This window comes from Phasianus colchicus, chromosome 21 (genome assembly GCF_987193195.1).
Source record: "Phasianus colchicus chromosome 21, bPhaCol1.hap1.1, whole genome shotgun sequence".
Taxonomy (NCBI): Eukaryota; Metazoa; Chordata; class Aves; order Galliformes; family Phasianidae; genus Phasianus; species Phasianus colchicus.
Genome location: NC_143456.1, coordinates 1,124,218 through 1,145,592, shown reverse-complemented (window position 1 = coordinate 1,145,592; position 21,375 = coordinate 1,124,218). Strand labels below are relative to the sequence as shown.

Genomic DNA, 21,375 nt, shown 5'->3' with positions numbered 1-21,375 from the left:
CAGCGGCGCCCCCGGCCACGAGGCAGCGCCGCCGCCCCGCCCCGCCCGCAGGCCCCGCCCGCCCGCGCGCTGCATGCCGGGTTGCCGCTGCTGGCGGGCGGCGCGGCGCGGCGCGGGATGGCGGGGGCCGGAACGGGCGCGGGGCCGTGGGGGCGGCGGAGCGCGGCGCTGGCGGCGCTGGGCCTGGTGCTGGCGGCGCTGGGCTGCCTGGCGCTGTGGGGCGCGCTGCTGGGCGCGGCGGCGCTGGGCGCGGCGGGGGCCTGGTGCGCCATGAGGCCCGGCCCGCTCGCGCCGCGCCTGCCCGCCAAAGCCGCCGCCAACGGAGGCCCGGCCGCCCCCTCGGGCCGCTTCGCGAAGGCCGTCCCGCGCCGCCCGGGCTCGGGGCCGTGGTAAGCGAGGCCGCGGGCGGGGCGGGGCGGGGAGCCGGGGGGAGGCGGCGCGGTGGGGCCGTCGCTGAGCGCTCCGTGTGCCCGCAGCACTCCGCCGCAGGCCCCGCGCCGCCGCTACCCGCTGCCGCCGTCCCGGAGCGCCGTGCCGGGCGCGCTGCCCGCCGCCTGCTGGGACGGCGTTGTACGGAGGAGCGCCGCCTGGACGCGCCGCGCCGGCCCGGCCCGCAGTCCCGTCACCGTGCGCATCGGCCGGCCGGGAGGCCCCGCCCGCGGCCCCGTGTGAGTACGGAGCGGGGACGCCGCGGGGCGGAACCGGGGCTCGTCGCGGCGGGCTCTCCCGCGGCCGCCCCTTCGCTCACCCCGCTTCGCGTTCCCTCCCTCCAGGCTGGAGCGGCTCCTCTCGCCGGTCGGCCTCCTGCCCGGCGGCAGCCCGGACCCTTGCGCGAAGGAGACGGTGCTGAACGCCATCAAGGAGAGCAGGAAGAGGGTGGTGGAGGAGGAGGAGGAGGAGCAGCAGGCGCTGGGTAACGATCAGGAGAGTAAGCGAAGGTAACGAGCCGGCAGTGCCACCCGCGTGTTGGGAAGGTTGAACAGGGTCCAGCGCTTCGGTGGTGATGGATGCTGCGCGCACCTGAACTGCGTCTGGGGCCGTGTGCCCTTTGCATGGCCTTCTCGGCCGGGTCAGAGATCCTTCTGGCACTCCTCCTCTCCCTTGAGATCAAAAGGATGTGATTTAGCCTCTGTCTGGGCATGTCTGTGGGTCAGGTGTGTGCCCCACGGCACTGGGGATGGAGAGGTGTGGAGGTGGCCTAGGGATGCCTGGAGGAGGAGCCTCCTAAGGAGCCTCCGCTGGAGGGAGATGACTGCTGTCCCCATGGCGTTTTCAGGCTTTTGGGGAGCTGCTTGTGTTGGGGCAGGCTGAAGTTCTGCCTGTCGGGGGTTGCTGCTCTCACCAGGTGTTAGGGCTCCAGGTAGAAGCACAGCACTTTGAAAACTCATTGTGCTTCCTGTGCCGTAACCAGCAAAAGCAAGGAAAGGCAAAAGGTACAACAAGGGAGACTTCTGTTTCCATTAGTCAAGGTCGGCGACTTCCAGCTCTGAGCAATAAGAGAGGAGGCTGTAGTGCCTTTTCAGCACACTGGAAGGATGGCATATGTCCTGGATGCTGAGCTCTGCTGCAGCCTGCGTGACTCCCTGTGCAACACACTGCCTTGCTTCTGTTCTCCCTGAACATTCACCTTTGCTTGGTGTGTCTGAGCCCCACAGGAGCTGAGCTGGATGATGCAGGATGGGTGCATAAGCTTCTTTTTCTCCAACATGCAAATATTTGTATTTGTCACAAAAGCCAGTCGTTTTGAAGGTATTGACAACTGGCCTGCATGAAGAATGCTTACAGGTAGAAAACCTGTAATGTCTGAGAGCAGAAAGAAGCCTGCATTAGCTGGAGAGCACTGGATCAGCTGTGCAGTGGGATCAGATCACTCAGGGCTGAGAGGACCTGGGCTGAATGATAGGGCTTGCCTGATGCCCCCTGATGCACAGTGTAACGGCAGGGCTTGTTGTAAGGCCTCCAGGTTTCGCTGTGGGAGGGGAGGACTTCGTTTCTGACTCAAACCGTTCAGGGTGCTGGCTAAGAAGGGGTAGGAGATCTGAGCTATAAAGCTCCGATCCATTCAAAAAATGTGCAGCTCAGCCTCTCTGAAACATTCTGACTTTGAATAATGGATTTGAGCAAAGATGTCTTTAAGTCAAAACTACTCAGCACAGGAAGCAGCTGATGGAGCTGCTGGAACTGGGGGGGAAGCAGCTGGGGTTGAGAATCAGTGACACAGGGCTGGGTGAAGGGAAAATCTGCAGGACTTGGATGGTGGAATGGGGATGTCCTAGGTGTTAGGTGGCAAAAGAGCAGGGCTCTCCCAGTGCCAAGCCTGCCTGGGGGGAGTCCTGTGGCCAGGCTGGGAGCACGTGCTCCTCCTTGTTGCCTCCTCCTTGTCACAGCTTCTGCTCTCTCTCCTGCAGGCGCCATGACAGCAGCGGAAGCGGGCAGTCAGCATTCGAGCCCCTGGTTGCCAACGGCGCCCCCGCCTCTCTCATACCCAAGTGAGTGCCCATCAGGCCAAAAACACTGGTGTTAGCTGAGGGATGAGTATGAAAGCCTGCAGGCTCTGGACAGGGTGCTGGTGGAGCCCAGCTTCTGCAAAGGATGGCAGTGGCCGTACCTCGTGGCATCATTTGGCCTTGGAGCTGTGCTGAGTGGGTGCAGGCTGGGGGCCATGGGGCTGCACTGCTGCAGGGATCTCTTCCTGAGCTCTGTGCTCTGAAAAAGAGCTGCTTTGCTTCCTCGACGTGCCCTGCAATGAATAGGCCTATGGGTAGGATGGTGGGGAGATGCTGAAATCTTCTTTAATGTTCTGCAGGCCTGGCTCTCTGAAGAGAGGCCTTGCTTCGCAGTGCCCCGATGACTGCTCAAACAAGAGGTCACGCACCTCCTCCATGAGCTCTCTCAACAATACGTACACTAGTGGAATCCCCAGCTCCCTGCGCAATGCCATTGCCAGCTCATACAGCTCCAGCCGGGGCCTGACACAGGTAGGAAGCGCTCCTGAGAGCACCACTGCAGCCATGTGTGGCACAAAGCAGCTCAACCTACTGTGTGATTCAAACCTGGCACCAGCTGTGGCATGAGGAGGTGTCATTGGGGTGACAAGATCTAGGGAAAAGGAAGGAGGTAAAAAGAATCCATTTGGTGTGCTGCCACCTTTTCAGCATGGATCACAGCCGTGTGTTCCTGCTCTGACCCAGGTCCCCTTGGCAGCTGCAGAGATGTAGTAAAACACTGCTCGAATAGGCAGGTCTGTGGATGTGATGGTGGGACGTCATCGTGGCTAGCAGAGCTGTGCTGTCTCTGTGGGAAAAATAGCACAGAGGAAGCCTTGGGAAGGGTGGGTTTTGTCTGAGAGGGGTGAGGTTGAAATCCTTGGAGTGCGATCTGTCCTCTGGCAGGGACAGGTGGCAGCACCTGAGGCCACCAGACAGCTCTGCCTGTGCTGCATGATGGCCATGACTATACCTGGTCAGCAGCATTCCCCCTCCTGTCCTTGTGGCTGTTGGGGCCCAGAGGCTGCTTGCTCACAAAGCAAGTTGCCTTCAGTGTGAGCAAACCCTGCAGCGCTCCACGGAAGGTGGATGGGAACTTGATAGTGATGGAGGGAAGCTGAGGCTGTGAGCTCATTGGGTGCAGTTCTGGGAGGAGGCATTCAGCATACAAGTGAGCAGGAAAGTGGAATGCTCTCCTCCCTCCCTGCCTGTGCACTGAGTCACTGCTCTCTCTGGGTTCCAGCTGTGGAAGAGGAGTGGTGTGAGCGTGTCCCCGCTGTCCAGCCCCGCATCCTCCCGTCCCCAGACACCAGAGTGGCCTCTCAAGAAAGCCAGGTAACCAGCCGCCCGCTGTGCCTGCTGGGAGGAGGGCAGACACTGTCCCACCAGGACTGTTTGTGAAATTTTGGCTGCTGGTGGCCCACCAGTGTGGTGATCCCGTTGGGTTTGCAGTAATTCAGGTCCCTGCCACCTTGTCACACTGCTGTCCTGACAGCTGTCCTCATCCCTGCCCTGCTCTGGGACTTGGTTAGAGATGGAAGTGTTGAGAGATTGCCACAGAAATGTGGCACAGAAATTGCTCCAAGCTGCCAGAACTCAGGAGGAGACAGGTTCTGATTAATTGCTGTCTCCTCAGAGGTAATTGAGCTACACAAAATATGTAAAATAAGATTGAATTTTAGGGCTTGCCTTGTAGTGCAAGCCCTTGTGCTCCTCTGTCCTGGCTCAGAGGACCAGGCTCCAATGGGAAAAGCTTCAGTCAGAATCAAAACTGACACAGCCTTGTGCACTGAAAGGAGAGGAGCCTGTGAGTAGTGGCATTTCCCATCCAGAACTGCTGGTTGCCACCCCGAGGTTGATCTATCCTGCAGAACACTGGGGGTGTGTAGACTCTGGGCTGTGGGCTTAGAGGGAGAAGCAGCTCTCTGCCTTCAGCTGCTCTCAGGCCAGTGCAGGAAGCACAGGACTGTGCCCATGTTGTCTCAGGGTTTGTTGGATGGCTGCTTCATGGGCCAGGGCTGCTGGTGGGATTCTGTCATGTGTTTGGCCTCTTGGGGGATGGGGCCACATCTGAGGCTTGATCCTAACTGACTTTCTCCCACTGGTGCAGGGAGGAGGAGTTGCATCGTTCCAACACTTCCACCCCAGTGAAATCAGATAAGGAGCTGCAGACAGAGAAAGGTGAGCATAAGCTGACACCAGTTCTGTGTGGGATTGGATGGGCGTCAGTATACAAGCAGTGGGGTGGGACATCTCTTAGGTCTGCAGGTAGGATTGGCTTGAGATGCCACCTGGCAACTTGGAGTGTGCTGGTCTAGGGGTAGTGGCAATTCTGCTGCCCTCAGTGGGTTTCCAAGTGATGAGCAAGGGATGCTGTGCACCAGCAGATGCATGGGAGCTGGCTGGCTTACAAGAGGGACCCCCTCAGCTGACCCAGGACCTACTGTCAGCCTTGGGGCAAGGTGTGCCTTGCTGAAAGAACCCTGACCATATTCCAGGCTGAGCCTGTTCCAATGCTTTCTCAGCCTAAACGAACAGGACATCCTGTGTCCATCACAATTACCTGCCTGGGTCCTGTGGTGCAGCGCTAGATGTGTAGCCTGCCTGGTCTGTGATTCAGGTAGGCAGATTGCAGGGGCAATCTGGGAAGTGGAGAAGGAGTTACTGCCCCGCTAAAGGCTAGCAGGCTTTTGTACCAGACTGCCCCAGGATGTGCTGCAGACAGCTGCTCTTCAGGCTCTTGCAGCCTTGTCCTCAGCTCAGAGCTGTATCCCTGGCTCTGCCTTCAGACTGGGTCATCTGGAGAGGAGTTGGAAGGGACGGCCCTCCTGGCACGAGCCAGGCTATTCCTCTGCCCAGAGCTGGCTCTGACTTGTCTCCTTCAGCAGTGGTGGAGACACCTGTGCGGAGGAAGCGCGGTTCCCTGAGCCCTCCAGCTGCGTCGGGGAGCAGTGGCAAGCGCAAGCGGAAGATCCAGTTGCTGTCGTCTCGCCGGGGGGACCAGCTGGCGCTGGTACGTCGCTGTCTCGCAACCCCTTTTGCCCTCCTCTGGAGATAGAATGTGCTCACTGCAATTTCTGCAGGGCTGGGGGGAGACTGACCTGCCTGCCCTCAGGAAGGAGGCCCTGTCCTTGGCGGAGTGGGAAGTGACGCTATCCCCAGCCCCAGTGTCTGGTGGGCTGTGCGTGATTGTGCCGCCTGCTGCCGGACCAGGTAATGGCCTGGGGAAGGCCGTGCCCTCAGCGCCAAGCCGGGGTCTTGCGGAGTGGGGACCGGAGCTCCGCGGTAGCGTGCTGCGGCAGAACCAGCTGCGTCACGGGTCTTGCGACGGCCAGCCTTCACCACACGTTCAGAGAAGCTCTGCCGGCTTCCCTGAGAAGGAGCTAAGCCGCTGCTCTCTCTTGGCAGCCCCCGCCGCCTCAGCTGGGCTACTCCATCACGTCGGAGGACCTGGATGCGGAGAAGAAGGCAGCGTTGCAGTGGTTCAACAAAGTCTTGGAGGATAAAGCTGGTAAGAGCTGTGGGCACCTGGGGTATAGCAGGAAACAGGGAGGGGTAGGAACCCAGGAATGAGGCTAGCTGGCATTGGGGCATCTGTTGCACAGACCAGGGATGCTCCCATGCGAGTCCTGCCTGGTCCTTGGCTCTGAGCACCCTCAGACCCAAGACAGTGGTTGTGTCCCAGAGCCTGCAGGGTGGTGGCTGAAGTCCCCCAGGACCAGAGCAGTGGGATGTTGGTGTGGTTTTCCTACCTTTGGAGAAGCTTTGCTAAGGGTAGTCCTCTACAGCGGGTTTAGAGATGCTGATTTCTTGCTTCCTTCTGTTAGATCCAGTCCCCAGTAGCACCACTGCAGAGACCATGCCTGCATCCAAGCCATTAGCATTCACAGTGACCACAGGGACCTCCTCAACGCCTGTGTCAACAGCTCCTGTCCCAGCCAGCAGCAACTTGCTCCTGGACAGCCTGAAGAAGATGCAGGGCAGCCAGGCTGCACCTGTGCCAGCAGGTGAGGAGGAAAGGTGTCAGTGGGATGGGACTGTGGCAGAGCAAGCCAGATTCAGCAGCAGCTCTGTATTCCCTTTGGGGGAGGCAGGCTGGAAGATCCCTATTTAAATGCTCTTTTGGCCCTTAATCTGGAGGGCAAATTGGGGGGTGCAGCCAATGGTCCAGGTGTGACCTTGTGGGAGTGCAAGGGGCTGCATTTCTGGGAACATTTGCAGAACCAGAGTGGCTGCCCGGCAGAAAAGCTCTCTATACATTACTCCTTATCCCTAAAAAAAAAAAAAAAAACCTGAACTTATATCTTCACCTTTCCAGACTCTTCTGGAGCTGCGATAGCATTCCAGCCATCTTCATCAGCATCACAGCTGCCTGCTCCTGCTGTGTCACTGGAGTCAAATTCTCTACCTGCAACCTCTGCTGACACCAAGCCTGTGTCTGTGCTAAGCACGGCTGCTCTTTCTGTCTCCCCTGCCTCGGGGTCACAGCTTGCCAGCAGTGTGGCACCTCCCGCAACCACAGAGCTGGGCCCAACCCCCAGCAAACCTCCCTCCATGCTGAAGCCGAACATCCTTTTTGGGGCACCAAGTTCCCCTCCTGCCAGCCAGCCGGCAGTGACTGCAGCCGCTGTGGTGCCCACCACGACCCCTGTCTTCAAACCCATCTTTGGTGCTTTGCCGAAAAGTGAGAGCGCAGCACCGGCTACAACAGTCATCTCTACTGCAGTCACTGTGTCTGTGAGCTCAGCCCCTTCCTCGGCGCCTTCCACCACCACCATGTTCAAGCCCATCTTTGGCAGCGTGACAGCGACTTCATCTCCAGCAAAGGTCTCTCCTTTTGCCTTCAAACCGTTGTCACAGCCAGCTTCAGCTGCAGATGTGCCAGCAGCCTCCACAACCACACTGGCGGGATTCACAGCTCTGCCAAACGTCATCTTCACCACCGCAGCTACGACTGCCACCACGCTCAACTCTTCCACGGATGGCACCATTAAACCAGTGTTCAGCTTTGGTCTCAACCCACCTGCCTCCACCAGCACCAGCCTGACAGTGACCGCCACCGCTGCCACCAGCACATCGCAGCCCTTCATGTTTGGTGGCCTGTCCAGCTCTGCCACCAGCACAGCACCCACCTTTGCTGCCCCAGTGTTCCAGTTTGGAAAGCCTGCTCCAGCCACTGTCTCTGCTGCCACCAGCGTCACAGGAGGCCCTGCGTTTGGCCAAGCACCTGTTAACTCAACAGCACCTACCACCACTGCGGGCTTCAGCATATTTGGAAGCACCACGTTGACATCTTCTGTCCCGGCCACCACAGGCCAACCGGCGCTGACATTTGGCTCCTCCAGTTCAGCTTTTGGCAGTACTTTCAGCACAAATGTGAAGCCACTGCAGCCGTATTCTGGGGCAGCGAGCCAGCCCGCATTCAGTGCCGGTGCTGCAGACAGCCAGCTGCCCGCCAGCAAGCCCACTGCGGGCCCCATCGGCTTTGCTCCCCCATTCACTTTTGGGGCACCCACAGCCCAGTCCACCGCTCAGCCGGCGTTTGGCAGCAGCGCTCCGCCGACCTTCGGCACCAGCGGCACCCAGGCGGCGTTTGGGACCACCACGTCGGTGTTCTCCTTTGGGACAGCCACCTCTACCACAGCCAGCTTCGGTTCCGCCACTCAGACCACAAGCAGCGGCGTTGGTACCGCCATCTTCGGCACTGCGCCGTCTCCTTTCACCTTCGGGGCAGCCACCCAGCCAGGCCCCTCTGCCGGTGCCTTTGGGCTCAGCACACCCGCCCTGAGCGGCGGCTCACCCGCAGTGCCCTTCAGCTTTGGGGCTGGGCAGAGCGCAGCAGCTGCAGCTGCCACACCATTTGGTTCTTCCCTGACGCAGAGCACGCTGGGAGCGCCAAGCCAGAGCACGCCGTTCGCCTTCACTGTGCCCAGCACACCTGATGCCAAGCCCGTGTTTGGAGGTGAGCCGCTATCTGTCCTGTCCCTTTCCACGGGCTCTGCAGCCCTTTGAGGGGTGATGCTTGTGGAGCATGTGCTCCCAGATCCCCAGCTCTCAGTGGTGGAGGGGAAGGGTCTGTAGCCCTTCAGTGTGGTGCCCCTTGGCCCCTCTAAATGTGCCAGGCCTCTGCTGAGCCCAGCTAGCTGCTCTTCTGCCTGTGAAACCACAGTCTTGCTGATGTTTGAAATCACACAGAATCACAGAATGGCCTGGGTTGGAAAGGATGTCAAGGATCGTGAATCTCCAACCCCTCTGCTACATACAGGGCCACCAACCTCCCCATTTAATGCTAGACCAGGCTACCCAGGACCCCATCCAATCTGGCCTTGAACACCTCTAGGGATGGGGCATCCACAACCTCTCTGGGCAGTCTGTTGCAGCACCTCATCACTCTCACAGTAATCAATTTAGAGTTTTCTGGCAAGCAGAACTCCTTGCAGCCAGTGATTGCAGTCTCCTTGCTGGCTCTCTGGGGTGTTCTTTCATGGAAACATCTTGTCTCCCATGGAGTTGCAGCCCACATGCTCAGGAACTTTTGGTCAAGAAAGATGGAAGCTTTTGTGCCTCCCTCTGTTGTGGGAAGGCAGAGGGATTATGATTCTTGGGTGAAGAGGCTGTGCCTGGTGGGGCTGCTTGGCCTCAGTTCCTGGAGGAAATCTGTGCATCCCGGTGCCTTTGGGTGCTGCTGGCCACCAGAGGCTGCACTCAGCCCAACTCACAGCAGTTTGTTACTTTCCAGGAACTCCTGCCCCCACCTTTGGGCAGAGCACGCCTGTCCCAGGAGCAGTGGGGAGTGGCAGCAGCAGCCTTTCCTTCGGGACGCCCAGCGCTCCTGCCTCGGCCTTCCCAGGAGTGGGCACTTCCTTTGGTAAGAGCTCAGGGCTGGTGGGCTGCTATGGGATGGCAGTGGGGCCGGGCCGGGCTGGGCTGTGTGAGCTGGCTGTGATGCAGTTCTGTGTGACAGGTTAATGAGCAGGCTTTGCAGGAGGCCAGCTCTTCAGTTTCCCCTCTGCCAGGCTGCACTGTGACTTGTGTCTCCTTTCTGCTTCCAGGTCCATCAACGCCAGCATTTTCCATTGGGGCAGGATCCAAGACCGGTGCTCGGCAGCGGCTGCAGGCACGGCGACAGCACACCCGTAAAAAGTAACCTGGGGCTCAGAGCCCCGCTGCTGGCTGTGCAAGGAGCACAGTGTGTCCCCAGGGGCTCTGCTCAGAGCGCTCCCCAGCACATGAGCGATGGTGCCAGGCCGTGCCTTCATGGATGCCGGCCGGGACAAGATAAACCAAACTCTTCTTACTTGAACAGTTCCACAGCCAAGGCTGGATGAACCTCTGTACATATCCACCACGTTTCCTCCCTCCCTTTGTTTTGCCATGTTTCATAACGTGTAAATTTTCCCTGTTGCTTCTTATAGATGTTCTGAACCCCCCCCAACCCTCATCACCCCCGGCATGGCACAAGCACGTCCACACTCAGAGCCTGAGGCCACTGTGATTACATTGTCACAGTTCTCTGCCACGGGACGTGGTCTTCACCAGGCCCAGACGTCTTTCCCCACTGTTGAATCTCGTGGCCTGGTGAACGTGATCCCTTTTCTTCGAGCCACTCATTGCCATCTCCGCAGAGCAGGAGGCTGTGTTAGCGCCCAGCCCTGTGAGTGTGGCTGTCCTGGTGTCACAGGGGGTGACACAGCTGTGGATGGGGGCTGAGCCCACTGCCACCACTCAACAGCTCCTGCCAAGCCTCTGGTCGAGGTGTGGGGTGTGGAGCAGGCAGCTCTGTGCTGCCTCCCACCTCTGTTGGGCTCCCCCCACCCGCTCGCTTCAAGCCCTGTCTGTTCTGCTTTGTTTGTGCTCCCGTTTTAATGCGCTCATTGAATCGAGTTTGGAGGAAGAATTGAACCGTGTGCGTGGCGGCATGTTGGTTATGCCGGATTTGCTGTTTGGAGTTATTTTTTTGGGCGCCCATCCCTTCGTGGGGATGCACCCTGGCTAATTGGATGTTGACAGTAGCATCACTGCGTGGCTGCTCATGCTGGGTGAGTTCTGTCCCTTTGTTGTGACTGAAAGAAAGGCAGCTGGGGCAGAGGCCTGGCCTCTGCAGCCTCTTCTCTTCCTGGACCCTTTCTCCTGGGCTGGAGCCGTGTTACCACCTCAAGCTCCTTTGGCACCACCAAAGAAAGTGGTGGGTTTGTTCCTTCCCCAAACTGGAATGGATTTTCACTTTGAGCTCATCCCCATCCATTAGTTCCTACGAGCTCCAAGGAGCTGCGGTGCTGCCCCTATGCCCATCACCCTTGGGAGCCCAGTGAGGAAGAGGTGACTGGAGCTCTGGTCCCTGTGGCTGAGAGCTGTGCCCGCAGCTCCCCTCTGCCTCTAGTAATGCCTGGCTGCCGGGTTTTTTACTCTCCGAGCCGTGTGAGTGTGTGTGTCTGCTGAAGTCTAAATTAAAAAGGAAAAAAAAAAATATTTAAACATTTTTTAACAAAATAAGAATTTATTTTTATATTTAAGCTAAATTGCCTTTGAATTCCTTCAAGCTTGGTTCAGTGAGGTTGCTGACTGCAGCGCTGTTGGTAGTTTTCCCGTTCTGTCGCACCCTGGGGCAGTGGCTGTGCTGTGGGACAGGGCTGTGCTGGGGAAAGGCAGCTGTGTCCCAGAGCAGGAGCCATCTGCTCCTCCCAGGCTGTAACAATATGTCCTTGTTTCTCAAATGTGATGTACGTGGATGTGAATAAACTTTTTTTTTAATTCCCCTGAAGCTGAGGAGCAGAAGCTTTTGCAGGGCTGGGAATGGATGAGTGGTATGGGGCAATCCCCCCAACTGATGGAGGAGGGCAGGGAGGCACAGCTGCAGGCTCACTCTTCTCCTGGGAGTGCTCCCAGCCCCTGCAGTTGGTGCAGGCTGTTCTCACCTCTCTGCAAAACAAAGAGCTGAGGGCACATGGGGCCTACTGCAGGCTGGTCCCCCATGTGGCCAATAAGTGCTGAAGGAGCCAAGCTGGGTGCACGTGCCCTTAGGGGTTGAGAATGCAGAAGTGCTCAGAGGAGCTGATGCTGGCAATTCCTCCCTCTGTCCAGAACCACAGCCATAGTGTTAAGGGATGAGTGGAGGCATGGAGGGAGCTGGGCCCATGGCTGGCAGGCTGCGTGGTCACACGAGGGTGGGGGCTGCCCCTTCTCAACCTCCCTCTTCTCAACCTCCCTCCTTAGGGTTCCAGCCACAACCTGTGTGCAGAGAGGGCTGACAAGCAGAAAGCAAGGTGAGAGCACCCTTGGGGAGCACAGGCTGCCTCCAGAGAGCAGAGCTCCAGCATAGCCCCAGCCTTGGCAGGTCCAGGCTTAAGGTAGGCTCCCTTCTCCCTGGGCTGGGTTCTTACTCAGAACTGGAGGCTTGGACCATTCCTGGTGTGGCTGGTAATGATTTAGAATGAACAGGCAATGGTTTTCTCCTTGCTTCTCATGTCACCAATTTAAAATAAAAAGACTCTTCTTGTCTGGTTTGCTTTTGTGTGAGGGCTGTACAGTGCTTGGGATACTGTTTTTCAGCTCCCTCTGCTTTGCACAGTGCTGCACTCCCTCCTCATTCTGGCAGGATGCCATAGGGGCAAGGCAGCATTCTTCCCTTCCCACCTCACCTGAGTCTTGGCATGGCTGTCACACAGCTGTCAGCCTGAAGGCCAGAGAGGGGCAGATTCTAGACAGGGTGCACTGCACACACATACCAGAGAAGTCACTGCAAGGCAAAAGCCTTTTCTGATGCCCCAGATAAAGGTTAAGTATGGAGTTCTAGGGGCCTATAAAGCACTATAATGCCATTACTCCAGCTGGAGGAATCCAACCCCAGAGGATAAGGAAACTGTGCTGCTGTTTGATTTGATTGCCTAAGGCTGCCCCAGCCCAGCTCTGGGGGCACCTATACGTGTGCAGGAGCAATTCCCACTCCTTTGCCTGTGTGTGCAGCAGGTACCACCAGCACTACTGCCACGGACTGGATCAGGGAATTACAGAAGCTCACCAGGCCAGCAGCTGGTGAAAAGCTTTATTTCTGTTACTCGGCGCCAGGGCCACAGCACAGCCCAGCACCAGAAACCAGCCTCAAAAAGGCACCGCACACTCCTAGAATTCTTTCACACCTTCACACATTGCTTTTTCCTCCTCCTCTTCTTGGGAGGAGCTGCTCCTGGCTCTACTCCCTCTTCTTGTTGTAGATTCTCTTCAGTGGCTGCAGGCAGGGAGCTGCACACAAGAGCAATGACAGTTGAGTGGTTCATGCCACCTTCAACACTGCAGCCCTCACAGCAAGAAGACAAGGCATTCTGGGCACCCAGGCAGTCCTGGGCCCACTTCTCCCCTGTCTCCTGCACCTGGGGACAGCAGCTTCCTCCCCACAGCGCTCCAGGACAGCCACAAAGAAGCCCTGTGTGAGTGTATCTGCAGGAGAGGCGCGGAGGCAGCAATCAGCCCCTGGGAAGGTAGCAAGTCCTCGGCACGGCCAGGATGGGAACGCGTTCACCAGCCTGCAGAGGGAACAAGGGACAGCGCTGAGTCCAGCAGCAACACACAGAGCTACCACAAGTGACTCCCCAAGGCCCGTTCCTCCCGGAAAGGAGCACCTGAAGGCCGATCCCTGCTCCTGCAGCACTGCATGCACCACATCCTCGTTCTCTTCTCTGTGCACTGAACAGGTAGAGTAGGCCAGACGCTGCAGCGCCGGGAAGCGCAGCGCGTGGCTCAGGACCCTGCGCTGGAAGCCAGCCAGCGCCTGCAGCCGCTCTGCACTCGGGGCTGCCTCCTCCAGAGGCAGCCGGGCCACCATCCCTGCAGGGACAGCAGCCGTTGCCCATGGGTCTGCCCATGGAAAACCCAGCTGACACCTGTAGCAAGGAAATTGCTGACATCCCCAACATTACCCGAGCCGCTGCACGATGGGTCCAGGAGAATGTATTTTACTTTGCTGTATTTGGGATCATGGGGATCAACTGTCAGGAAGTCCTGCTGGGCCAGCTTGAAGCTGGTGACCCCTGCCCGCATCAACATGGTGTTCATGGTAGCCAGGCGCTTGGTGTCCACATCAAAGGCAAAGATATGCCTGAAAAAGAACCCAAGGGGTGTGAACACCCTGCCCAACCCAAAGGCCGTGCTGTGCAAGCTGCTCAGATGCATCCACAGCCTCAATATGCATCTGCAGCTCCTTCCACATCAGCCCTACAACTTTCTCCTCAGAACTGGGCCACCCAGTCTGTTCTGGCCCTGCCACAGCACAGCCCTACACTCACCCCTTGTTCTTCAGGATGGCAGCCAGGTGGCTGGTTTTGTTCCCAGGGGCAGCACAGGCATCAATCACATGGGAGCCAGCAGAAGGGCTGAGGAGGAAGGCTGGCAAGCAGCTGGCCTGCAGGAGAACAGGGCACCAAAAAAGGTGTGGGCTGCCAGCAGTTTATGCAGCAGCCATCCCCGCATCCTCCTTGGGAGGCAGCAGATGTTATGGAGTTACATGCTTGCACACCACCCACACTCAGCCCTGGGTCTGGAGTCCTCTTACCAAACGGTGGGAGCAACACCACATGACCACAGCCCAGCTCCCTATGAGGAGTTCCTACAGCGCATGCCAGAGCCACTCACCCCCTACCCACAGGCTACGAAAGCAGAGCTGAGGGGATCCCCACAGCCTCAGCCTGCACTCATAGCTTCTGCTTAATCTACAAGTAAATGCTGCAGCAAAGCAGCTCCAAGCCCAGTTCTGAGCATGCAGGAAAAGGCTGAGCCCCCACCCCTGCCAGTGGCTTTTACCCCTGTGTTGCAGCCTCCCGCTCCCCAGCTCCCAACCTTGTCCTGCAGGATGATGTGTCCTGACGTATAGAGCCGGTTGTCATGAAAGTCCGTCTGCGGAGGAAAAACGAGCAGCTCTGCGAGGTGAAGATCCAGCAAGAATTTCTTCCCAGAAAGTATTTTCAGCTCTTCCACACTGCTCACACAGAGGATGAACACAACTCAGCCTTACCGCATTCAGCACCAGAGCCCTCCAGAGCCCAGGTGCAGAAATCCCTCCATCCCACATCTCTGCCCAACTTCATCACCAGGCAGCACCCACAAACAGAAGGTAGGCACACACCAGTGGACACCCCAACCCGCAGCACCATCTCTCTGCTGCTCACCCACCTGCACCCCACAGGGGCTCACTGCCCACCCACTCACGCTGCACAGAGAACCCAGACAGAACCAGGCCCCGCCCACCTGCTCGCCCTGCCCAGGAAGGAGTAGCCCTGGCGTTTGAAGAATTCCACCACATCATCCACGCACGTTTTCAGCACGTTCACCCGGACGTAACGCGGCACCTGAAGGGCTGTAGGGTGCGGGGTCAGCCCCGGCCCCGCCGCGGTGGGCAGCGCCCGGCCCGCACCCACTCACCTTCCGGCCCGGCTCCCGGCGCAGGTTCCAGGAGATCCTCGTTGCGGCTCACCCCGCGCCGCACCTTCAGCCGGGCCAGCTCGGCCTCCAGCCGCGCGCGGTGCCGCCGGGCCAACGCCTTCCAGCGGCCGCCGCACTTGAGGCCCTTGCCGAACAGCAGGTCGTACACCAGCACCTACGGCAGGCGGTGAGCACCCGCTGCCGGGGAGAACCGCGGCCTCCATCCCGGCTCCGGAGCCCAGCACGGCCCGGCCCTCACCTTGGCCAGCAGCGGCGGCAGTTTCTTCTCGACGCGCAGCAGCTCGGCTCCGTCCAGCAGCGCCTCCAGCACCGGGCCGTAGCGCAGCGTCTCGGCCACCAGCGCGTACAGCTGCCGGGCGTGCTGCGGGACGGCGGCACCGTGCGTTCAGCGCCGCCGCCCCCGGCCCCTTCCCAACCACCTCCCCCAGCCCCGCTGCGCACCGGGAAGTCGCTGCCGTACACCAGGCTCTTGAGGCCTCCCTCGCCACGCTCCAGCCCGCTCAGCACAGCAGCGGCCGCGCTGTACAGCGCCATTGCGGCGGCCAAGTCGCCCCACGTGCGCTAGAAATACGTCACTTCCGCCTCAAGCCACGCCCTCTTCTCACCCCCGAGTCCGCCTTCGCATGGACGGCGCACTCCGTGGCCCCGCCCCCCTTCCGCCGCGGCCCCGCCCCCCGCCCGCTCGCAGCAGCACGGCTCGGGCAGCACAGCGGCAGCTTTATTCAGGACGGCGGCGCGGGGCTCCGCGCTGGGAGCTGCGCCGGGAGAGCCGCGGTGCCGCGCCCTACAGCTTGGTGGGCTCCTCCGCCGCGGGGGGCCCCTGGGTGTGCCGGCCGGCAGCGGGAGGGGGCAGGATGATGGGAGGGGAGAAGGGCCCTCGCTCCGGCCAGCACAGGTCCACGATGGGGTAGAGCTGGCCCTGGAACTCCGCCTGGAAGGTGTAGATCGGGCTGAGCTCGTCGGGGCTGTCGGCGTTGTAAAAGGTCAGCTCGCCCTTCTCGTAGTGCAGGTAGATCCCGATGCGCTGCGGCCGGGCGGTCAGCGGCAGCGTGGCCCGCGGGGTGCTGAAGGCCTCGTAGACTTTCCCTTCCTTGAGGCCGATGAGCCACACGCCGTTCTCGGGAGACTTGCTGAGCTTCCCTTTGCGGCTGACCGTGCCTTTGATGATGCCCACGCGCCAGTGGTTCCTGGTGCCCACAATCACCTCCCAGTAGTGCTGGCCGCAGGAGAAGCCCTTGCAGGTGAGGATGCAGTTGCTGGAGTCAAAACGCTTGGGGTTGCTGTCCCGGCGCTGGTACAGCCCGCACTGCACCACTGTGTCACCCTTGAAGAGTTCCAGCAGGGGATGTGCTGTCACCGGGTCCAGTTTCAGCGTCTCTGGAGCTAAAAGGAAAGCAGGCAGACTGAAGGCATGCTGCTGGGCGTGCTGCTGAACCCGAGCAGACTGCTCAAACACCAGAGCAGGCGCTACCAGCATGAGATGCTGAACCAGCCACTGCTCCTGGAGCACTGCTGGAGGTGAGCAGAGTGAGGCCAGGACAGTGGGACGCTGGCTGGGCAGTCTGTCCTGGCAGCACATGCTGCTGAAGCCAGAACTGCCCACGCAATGTCAGCTGGGGAGGCTGGTACCTGGCAGGACGTGGCGGTGCAGCCGCTTCCACACAGTCATCTTGATGTCATCTTGGTGGAAACAAGGCTTGAATGATACGGGACTGAAGATGGCATCACCTGGGTGTAGGCTAGGAAGCTCTGACCTGAAAAGATGAGTGCAGCCATGACAGAGGTTGATGGGAACAGTGTGTGTTCTTTTCTCACCTTCTGCTGCATATGATGGAGCCACTTGTGTCTCTGCAGCTGCTTTTGCCCTCTTTTGGGGCTGCCTGCATGGCTTTGGCTGTGGCTCTCCATCACAACAGCAATGCCCACAGAAGTGAGCAGGGCAGTGTGCCCACACCAGGCTGCCCCAGTGCTGAGGTACTCGCTGGCCTATGTGCTGCCATTCCCATTGGTGCTGCATGCTGCTGGGTCCCATCACTCACCTGAACTGGTAGGAGCTGTATTTCTGGAAAACACAAGAGAAGAAGTTAGTGGTGATAGACTGACTCAACAGCAGCTCCTCCGCATGGTCACAGCTCTACACGTCCATGTCCTGGGACAGAGAGGCTAAGGCTCTCCTCTCCTAGGAGATGTATTCTGATGGACAGCTCTCTGCCATCTGGGGAATCCCATGCTGGACTGAAGGCAGCTACATCCCACACCTCATGCTGTGCTAGCTATGTTTGGCGAGGGTTCTTGCTGCCCAGGGAAGGGCCCAGGGCTATGAGTAGAGGCTGATGGTGGGAGAGCCTGGCTGAGCCTTGCCACCTTCCTGAGGCAGTCACTAATGGGCACACTCACACGGATGAAATCAAGCTGACTTTCGTTGCTGAGTGTCTCCAGAATGCTCTGCATCTCCTTCAGCCTCTGCAGGGTGTCTGATGTCTGCTTGACCTGAGACTCAATGGAGGTGATGAGCTGGGCCGCCTTCCCCTCCACACTCTCCAGAAAGGTGGCCTTCTCCTCATCGATGTACCTGTGCAGCTCCTCAAACTCCTTCTGGATCACCCACTTGAAGACATCTGCCTCATTCTGCAGGGAGACAGCAAGCGGCTCTGTAGGACTGCCTTGCTGTATTTCCTGCAGCCACTTTCTAGTTTCAGAGATGCCACCAGCAAATTCTGCGTGTCCCAGCATGCTGCCCTGCATTTGTCTTCCAAATAAAGAGCAGCTCTTCAGAGAGGCTGGATGTCATTTCACCTGGCTGCCCTCAGCACTGTGGCACCCCTGCCATACACCTCTCTCCACCCAGATTTTGTCTTCTTGTTCCAACTAACTTGATCAGAGCTTTGAAAGAGCTTTTGGATTCCTCTGCTACCAGGGAACAACCTGGGCCTTGCACTAAGTTGGGGGAATTCAAGGTCCAGTTTCACTTGGCTTCTAAAGGGCCCAATTCAGAAGCTCAAGCCTCAAAAAGTGATAGAGAGGTCCCTTCAAGATGTCTACTGCATGGAAAAAGGGTACACAGCCAAATTAGCACAAATTCATTGTGAAATTCTCAGCATTCTGACAGGGAAGCCTACTCTGAGCAGGGTGTTCTTCATGTGTTATCTCCAAGGGCATGTGGGCAAACAAGCTCCTGCCAGGAACTCACTGAGGTTATGTCTCCCCTGCAGAAAACCCCTCTGGCTTGGCCACCCAAGAGGGCTGCGTCACCCATCCTGAAAACAGGGCTATTTTAATCCCCAGAATTCCTGGAGGACAGGAATCTCAGGGAACAGCCCTGCCTACTGTCCTAGGGAACGGAGAAAAGAGGGAGAGGAATGGAGGAAGTGAGCTGAGGAGACCCAGGAGCAGAAATTGCTCCGATGGTTGTGTGGGAGGCAAGGAGCTCTGGGAAGCAGGCTCCTTTGGCACTTGGAACTCACCGCAATGCGGATTTTGTTGTTGATGAGTTTGCTGAACTGTTCATCCAGGTTCCCCTTGCACCGGTGGACATCGGTTAGCAGCACAGACAGCTCCTCCTAGAAACACAACAGCTGTTTTGGGGAGGAACCTTGTGGCATCCTACTTGATCGCAGGCTCTGCCCCTGTGCCTGCCAGCTCCCCAAGGAGCCCCGAGAAGCCATGCTCTCCCAAGCTTTCTCTAAGCTCTATGGGGTTCTGCACATCCTGCTAATCTTTGGTCTGACCTAGAGGATTTGGGGGTGCCAGAGTCAGAAGAGCACTCAGAGCACAGCCCCGTGCTGGATGCTGCTGGCCAACTACTCTTGCCAGGGGCACTGCAGCTCCACTCCACATCTGGCATCCCATGAAAACAACGCTCCGGGTGAGTGGCTGCAGCCAGCACCAAGTCTGCAACACCGTGTCAGTGCTGGTCCTGGAGCCTGGCTCAGGCAGGCACGTTCCTGGTGCCTCCTGCTCTTATCGCCTTGGTGTCAGGAGTGAGGGGAACGGTGGCCCTGTGCTTTTCCACTCCTTGGGCTTTCATGTGATGTTGGGCAGGGGACACCAGCTGTTTACTCTGCCAGGCTGGTGCTCCTGTTTTCCTCCCTCCCTGCTCTCCTTTGGCACCTCGCCTCAGCCCTTATCTCCAGACTCCCTTTGATGGTATTTGTAGACAATCTTGAAAGGCCTCTATGACTCACCCTGACCCTCAGCTCTCCTCCACTGCGGCTCAGTCACCAAAAACACATCCCCTCAGCCAGGGACATGCTTGGCTTGAAAAATGGCTGGCCCCAGCCCGGGGTCCCCGCCCCACATCTGCTCATGCTATGGAACCGTGCTGCCCACACTGGCACCATTTTCAGCCTCTTTATTGAAGGCCAGGAGATGCTAATACTGCCATACTCGGGGCTGAGACTGCTACAGATAATCCTCACCCCAGGGAGCCCTCACCACCCCTGCCTGCCAACCTTCATCCGACAGTATGCGGTAGAGATAGGGGTGATCTTGTGCTGCTTGTGGTTGCCAATGGTGCCGCACAGCCCACAGATCACCTCTTGGTCAGCCTCGCAGAAGAGGCTCAGTGGATTGTGGTGCGTTGGGCAGGACTCTGGGGTGGGCTCTGTCTCGCCCCTGCTCTGCAGTGCCTCAATGATGCGGGCCAGCGTGACATTGGGTGGTGAAGCACTGCAGTCCACGGATTTGCGGCACACGGGGCACAAGAACTGCTCGTCCAGCTCTCCAGACAGTGACAGCACACAGGACTTGCAGTAGGAATGCCCACACTGCAGCATCAGGGGCTCTTTGAAGACCTCCAAACAGATGGGGCAGAGCAGCTGGTCCTCCAGATTGTCAATGCTCATCTTCCGAGCCATGCTGCCACCTTCCAGCAGCCCTAATGCAAAGAGCAAGGCAAACACAGATGAGCAAAAACAGAGCTCAGCACTTGCAGAAGTGAAGAGATGCCTCAAACACCTTCATGTCCCATCAGCAGTTCAGACAGTTGTGAGCTTATAATTAGACTCCACAAATAGCGTGAGATGCTTGTTTAAATCTGCAGTGTTCTGACTACATGAGACTGCATACGGTCAGGCCTCCTGGCTCTGCCTGCAGTGGGAGAAGCCACCACCAAGCTGATCCTCATCCGGAACCTTTCCTTGCCTGGCAGCTGTGTCAGCCTGTAGCCCCCTCCAAGAGAGACCTGCCTGCATGCCAAGACTTGGCAAGGCTGGAGACAGAGCCAAGAACGATCTTTGCTGAGTTCTAGCACTGACTCTGGTCTGTATGAATTTCTACAGATCTCCTTGGTTCATTGTCTCAGCTCTTGCATGTCCTGGCATTAGCTCAAGTGATGCATCTGAGCAAAAGCAGAATGAAATCACAAACAGCATCTTCATCTTCAAGATGGAGAGAAACTACACAATACAACTTGCAAAGTTAATTTTGACTGATACAAGGGTTGGGAGTTTGAGCCACAGTGTGTAGGGCTGTGACTTCAGTTTACCCCCTTGAAACAACGTGGTTTCTGGTCACTAGTGTTCCACACTCCAGGCCAGCACACACAAAAGACACAAGCCAAAATCTCTGCATCTCCCACCAGCCTCACAGCTACACATGGCCATTCTATTTAAGAACTATGTGGTTCATGCAACATTGGTTTCCACACAGCATTGGTGGGACATAAACACCAAGATCTAGAGTCCCAAGGGCTCTGCTGCAGTTGGACAGGTAGGGCATCGCCAGGCAGACAAGCAGCAATGGGTGGCCCAGCCCTGGAGGTGACCCTGTTCCAACTGTGTGACAGACTGTGCATGCCTGCTCCTGAACAGAGGCTGGCAGAGAGCACACATCAGAGCCTTTGTGGTCTCCCTGCTCACAGTGAAATAAACCTGAAGTCAAAGACTTGGTAATTTCCCCAGGGAAAGGGGAGGCTGTGACCCGAGCTCAGCTTTTATCAGGCATTGCTTATAGGAGCTCAGCAGGGAATCAAGGAAAGCGCCATTGTCAGCCCATGAATGGTCAGCCACCCACATGAGACTGCACGGGGGAACCAGCTTCAGCTGCTCCCACTGCTCTCAAAGAAACCCCATTAGGTCCGACTCGCCACCACTCACGTGCCCTGTGCCGCCTCCTCTCTGCCCTGGCTCAGCTCTTCCTGGTGCACCACACCTGATGGATGTCCCTCGGCTTCTCCTGACTGAGCTGAAGAGTTCAGCCCTGTCAGAAGGGCAGAGGTGGCAAGCAGTGGGGTCGGTGGCCCCTCAATGTGACAAGGAGCAGTGCTGGCCACCTGGTGACTGCTCCATTGTGTCTTCAACCCCGCAGAGGCTGCTCTTGCTTGCAAAGTGCCGCAGGGTCATCGGCAGTGTGCGCAGCAGTGAGGCAGTGAGTCCTCCTCTCCTGCAGCCTGGGCTGTGATGACGGAACCACACCTCCTCCTGGCCCCTGAAAGGCTGACCAGTGCTCTGTGCACCAG

The 21,375-nt window shown here is 58.2% G+C and overlaps 3 protein-coding genes across 5 annotated transcripts; 1 reads left to right on the top strand and 2 right to left on the bottom strand.

Moving 5' to 3' along the window:
• Positions 1 to 117: 117 nt before the first annotated feature.
• POM121 (POM121 transmembrane nucleoporin) lies at positions 118 to 11,951 on the top strand. The gene is made up of 13 exons (XM_031591366.2): positions 118 to 389; positions 477 to 668; positions 774 to 938; positions 2,409 to 2,489; positions 2,807 to 2,978; positions 3,730 to 3,821; positions 4,597 to 4,667; positions 5,375 to 5,499; positions 5,895 to 5,997; positions 6,314 to 6,493; positions 6,805 to 8,448; positions 9,226 to 9,354; positions 9,539 to 11,951. The coding sequence occupies exons 1-13, from the start codon at positions 118 to 120 to the stop codon at positions 9,631 to 9,633; spliced, it is 3,321 nt and encodes a 1,106-aa protein (XP_031447226.2). The 3' UTR covers positions 9,634 to 11,951.
• Positions 11,952 to 12,514: 563 nt separating this feature from the next.
• NSUN5 (NOP2/Sun RNA methyltransferase 5) lies at positions 12,515 to 15,515 on the bottom strand. Its single transcript, XM_031591975.2, has 10 exons — positions 15,360 to 15,515; positions 15,157 to 15,279; positions 14,898 to 15,072; positions 14,724 to 14,832; positions 14,316 to 14,454; positions 13,766 to 13,881; positions 13,400 to 13,578; positions 13,103 to 13,307; positions 12,854 to 13,006; positions 12,515 to 12,725 (listed from the first exon to the last, which is right to left on the bottom strand). Exons 1-10 carry the CDS (start codon positions 15,450 to 15,452, stop codon positions 12,617 to 12,619), a joined length of 1,401 nt encoding a protein of 466 aa, XP_031447835.1. The 5' UTR covers positions 15,453 to 15,515; the 3' UTR covers positions 12,515 to 12,616.
• An 89-nt stretch (positions 15,516 to 15,604) lies between these two features.
• Positions 15,605 to 21,366, bottom strand: TRIM50 (tripartite motif containing 50). Of its 3 annotated transcripts, none has more exons than XM_090122781.1 (7): positions 21,014 to 21,366; positions 19,454 to 19,794; positions 18,383 to 18,478; positions 17,316 to 17,546; positions 16,958 to 16,980; positions 16,548 to 16,672; positions 15,605 to 16,301 (listed from the first exon to the last, which is right to left on the bottom strand). In XM_090122781.1, the coding sequence occupies exons 2-7, from the start codon at positions 19,772 to 19,774 to the stop codon at positions 15,703 to 15,705; spliced, it is 1,395 nt and encodes a 464-aa protein (XP_089978907.1). In that variant the 5' UTR covers positions 19,775 to 19,794; positions 21,014 to 21,366; the 3' UTR covers positions 15,605 to 15,702. The 3 variants fall into 3 exon arrangements, with proteins under 3 accessions (XP_089978907.1, XP_031447836.2, XP_089978906.1); XM_090122780.1 differs by having other exon boundaries at positions 15,606 to 16,301; positions 19,370 to 19,794; XM_031591976.2 differs by lacking the exon at positions 21,014 to 21,366 and having other exon boundaries at positions 19,370 to 19,788.
• Positions 21,367 to 21,375: the final 9 nt, after the last annotated feature.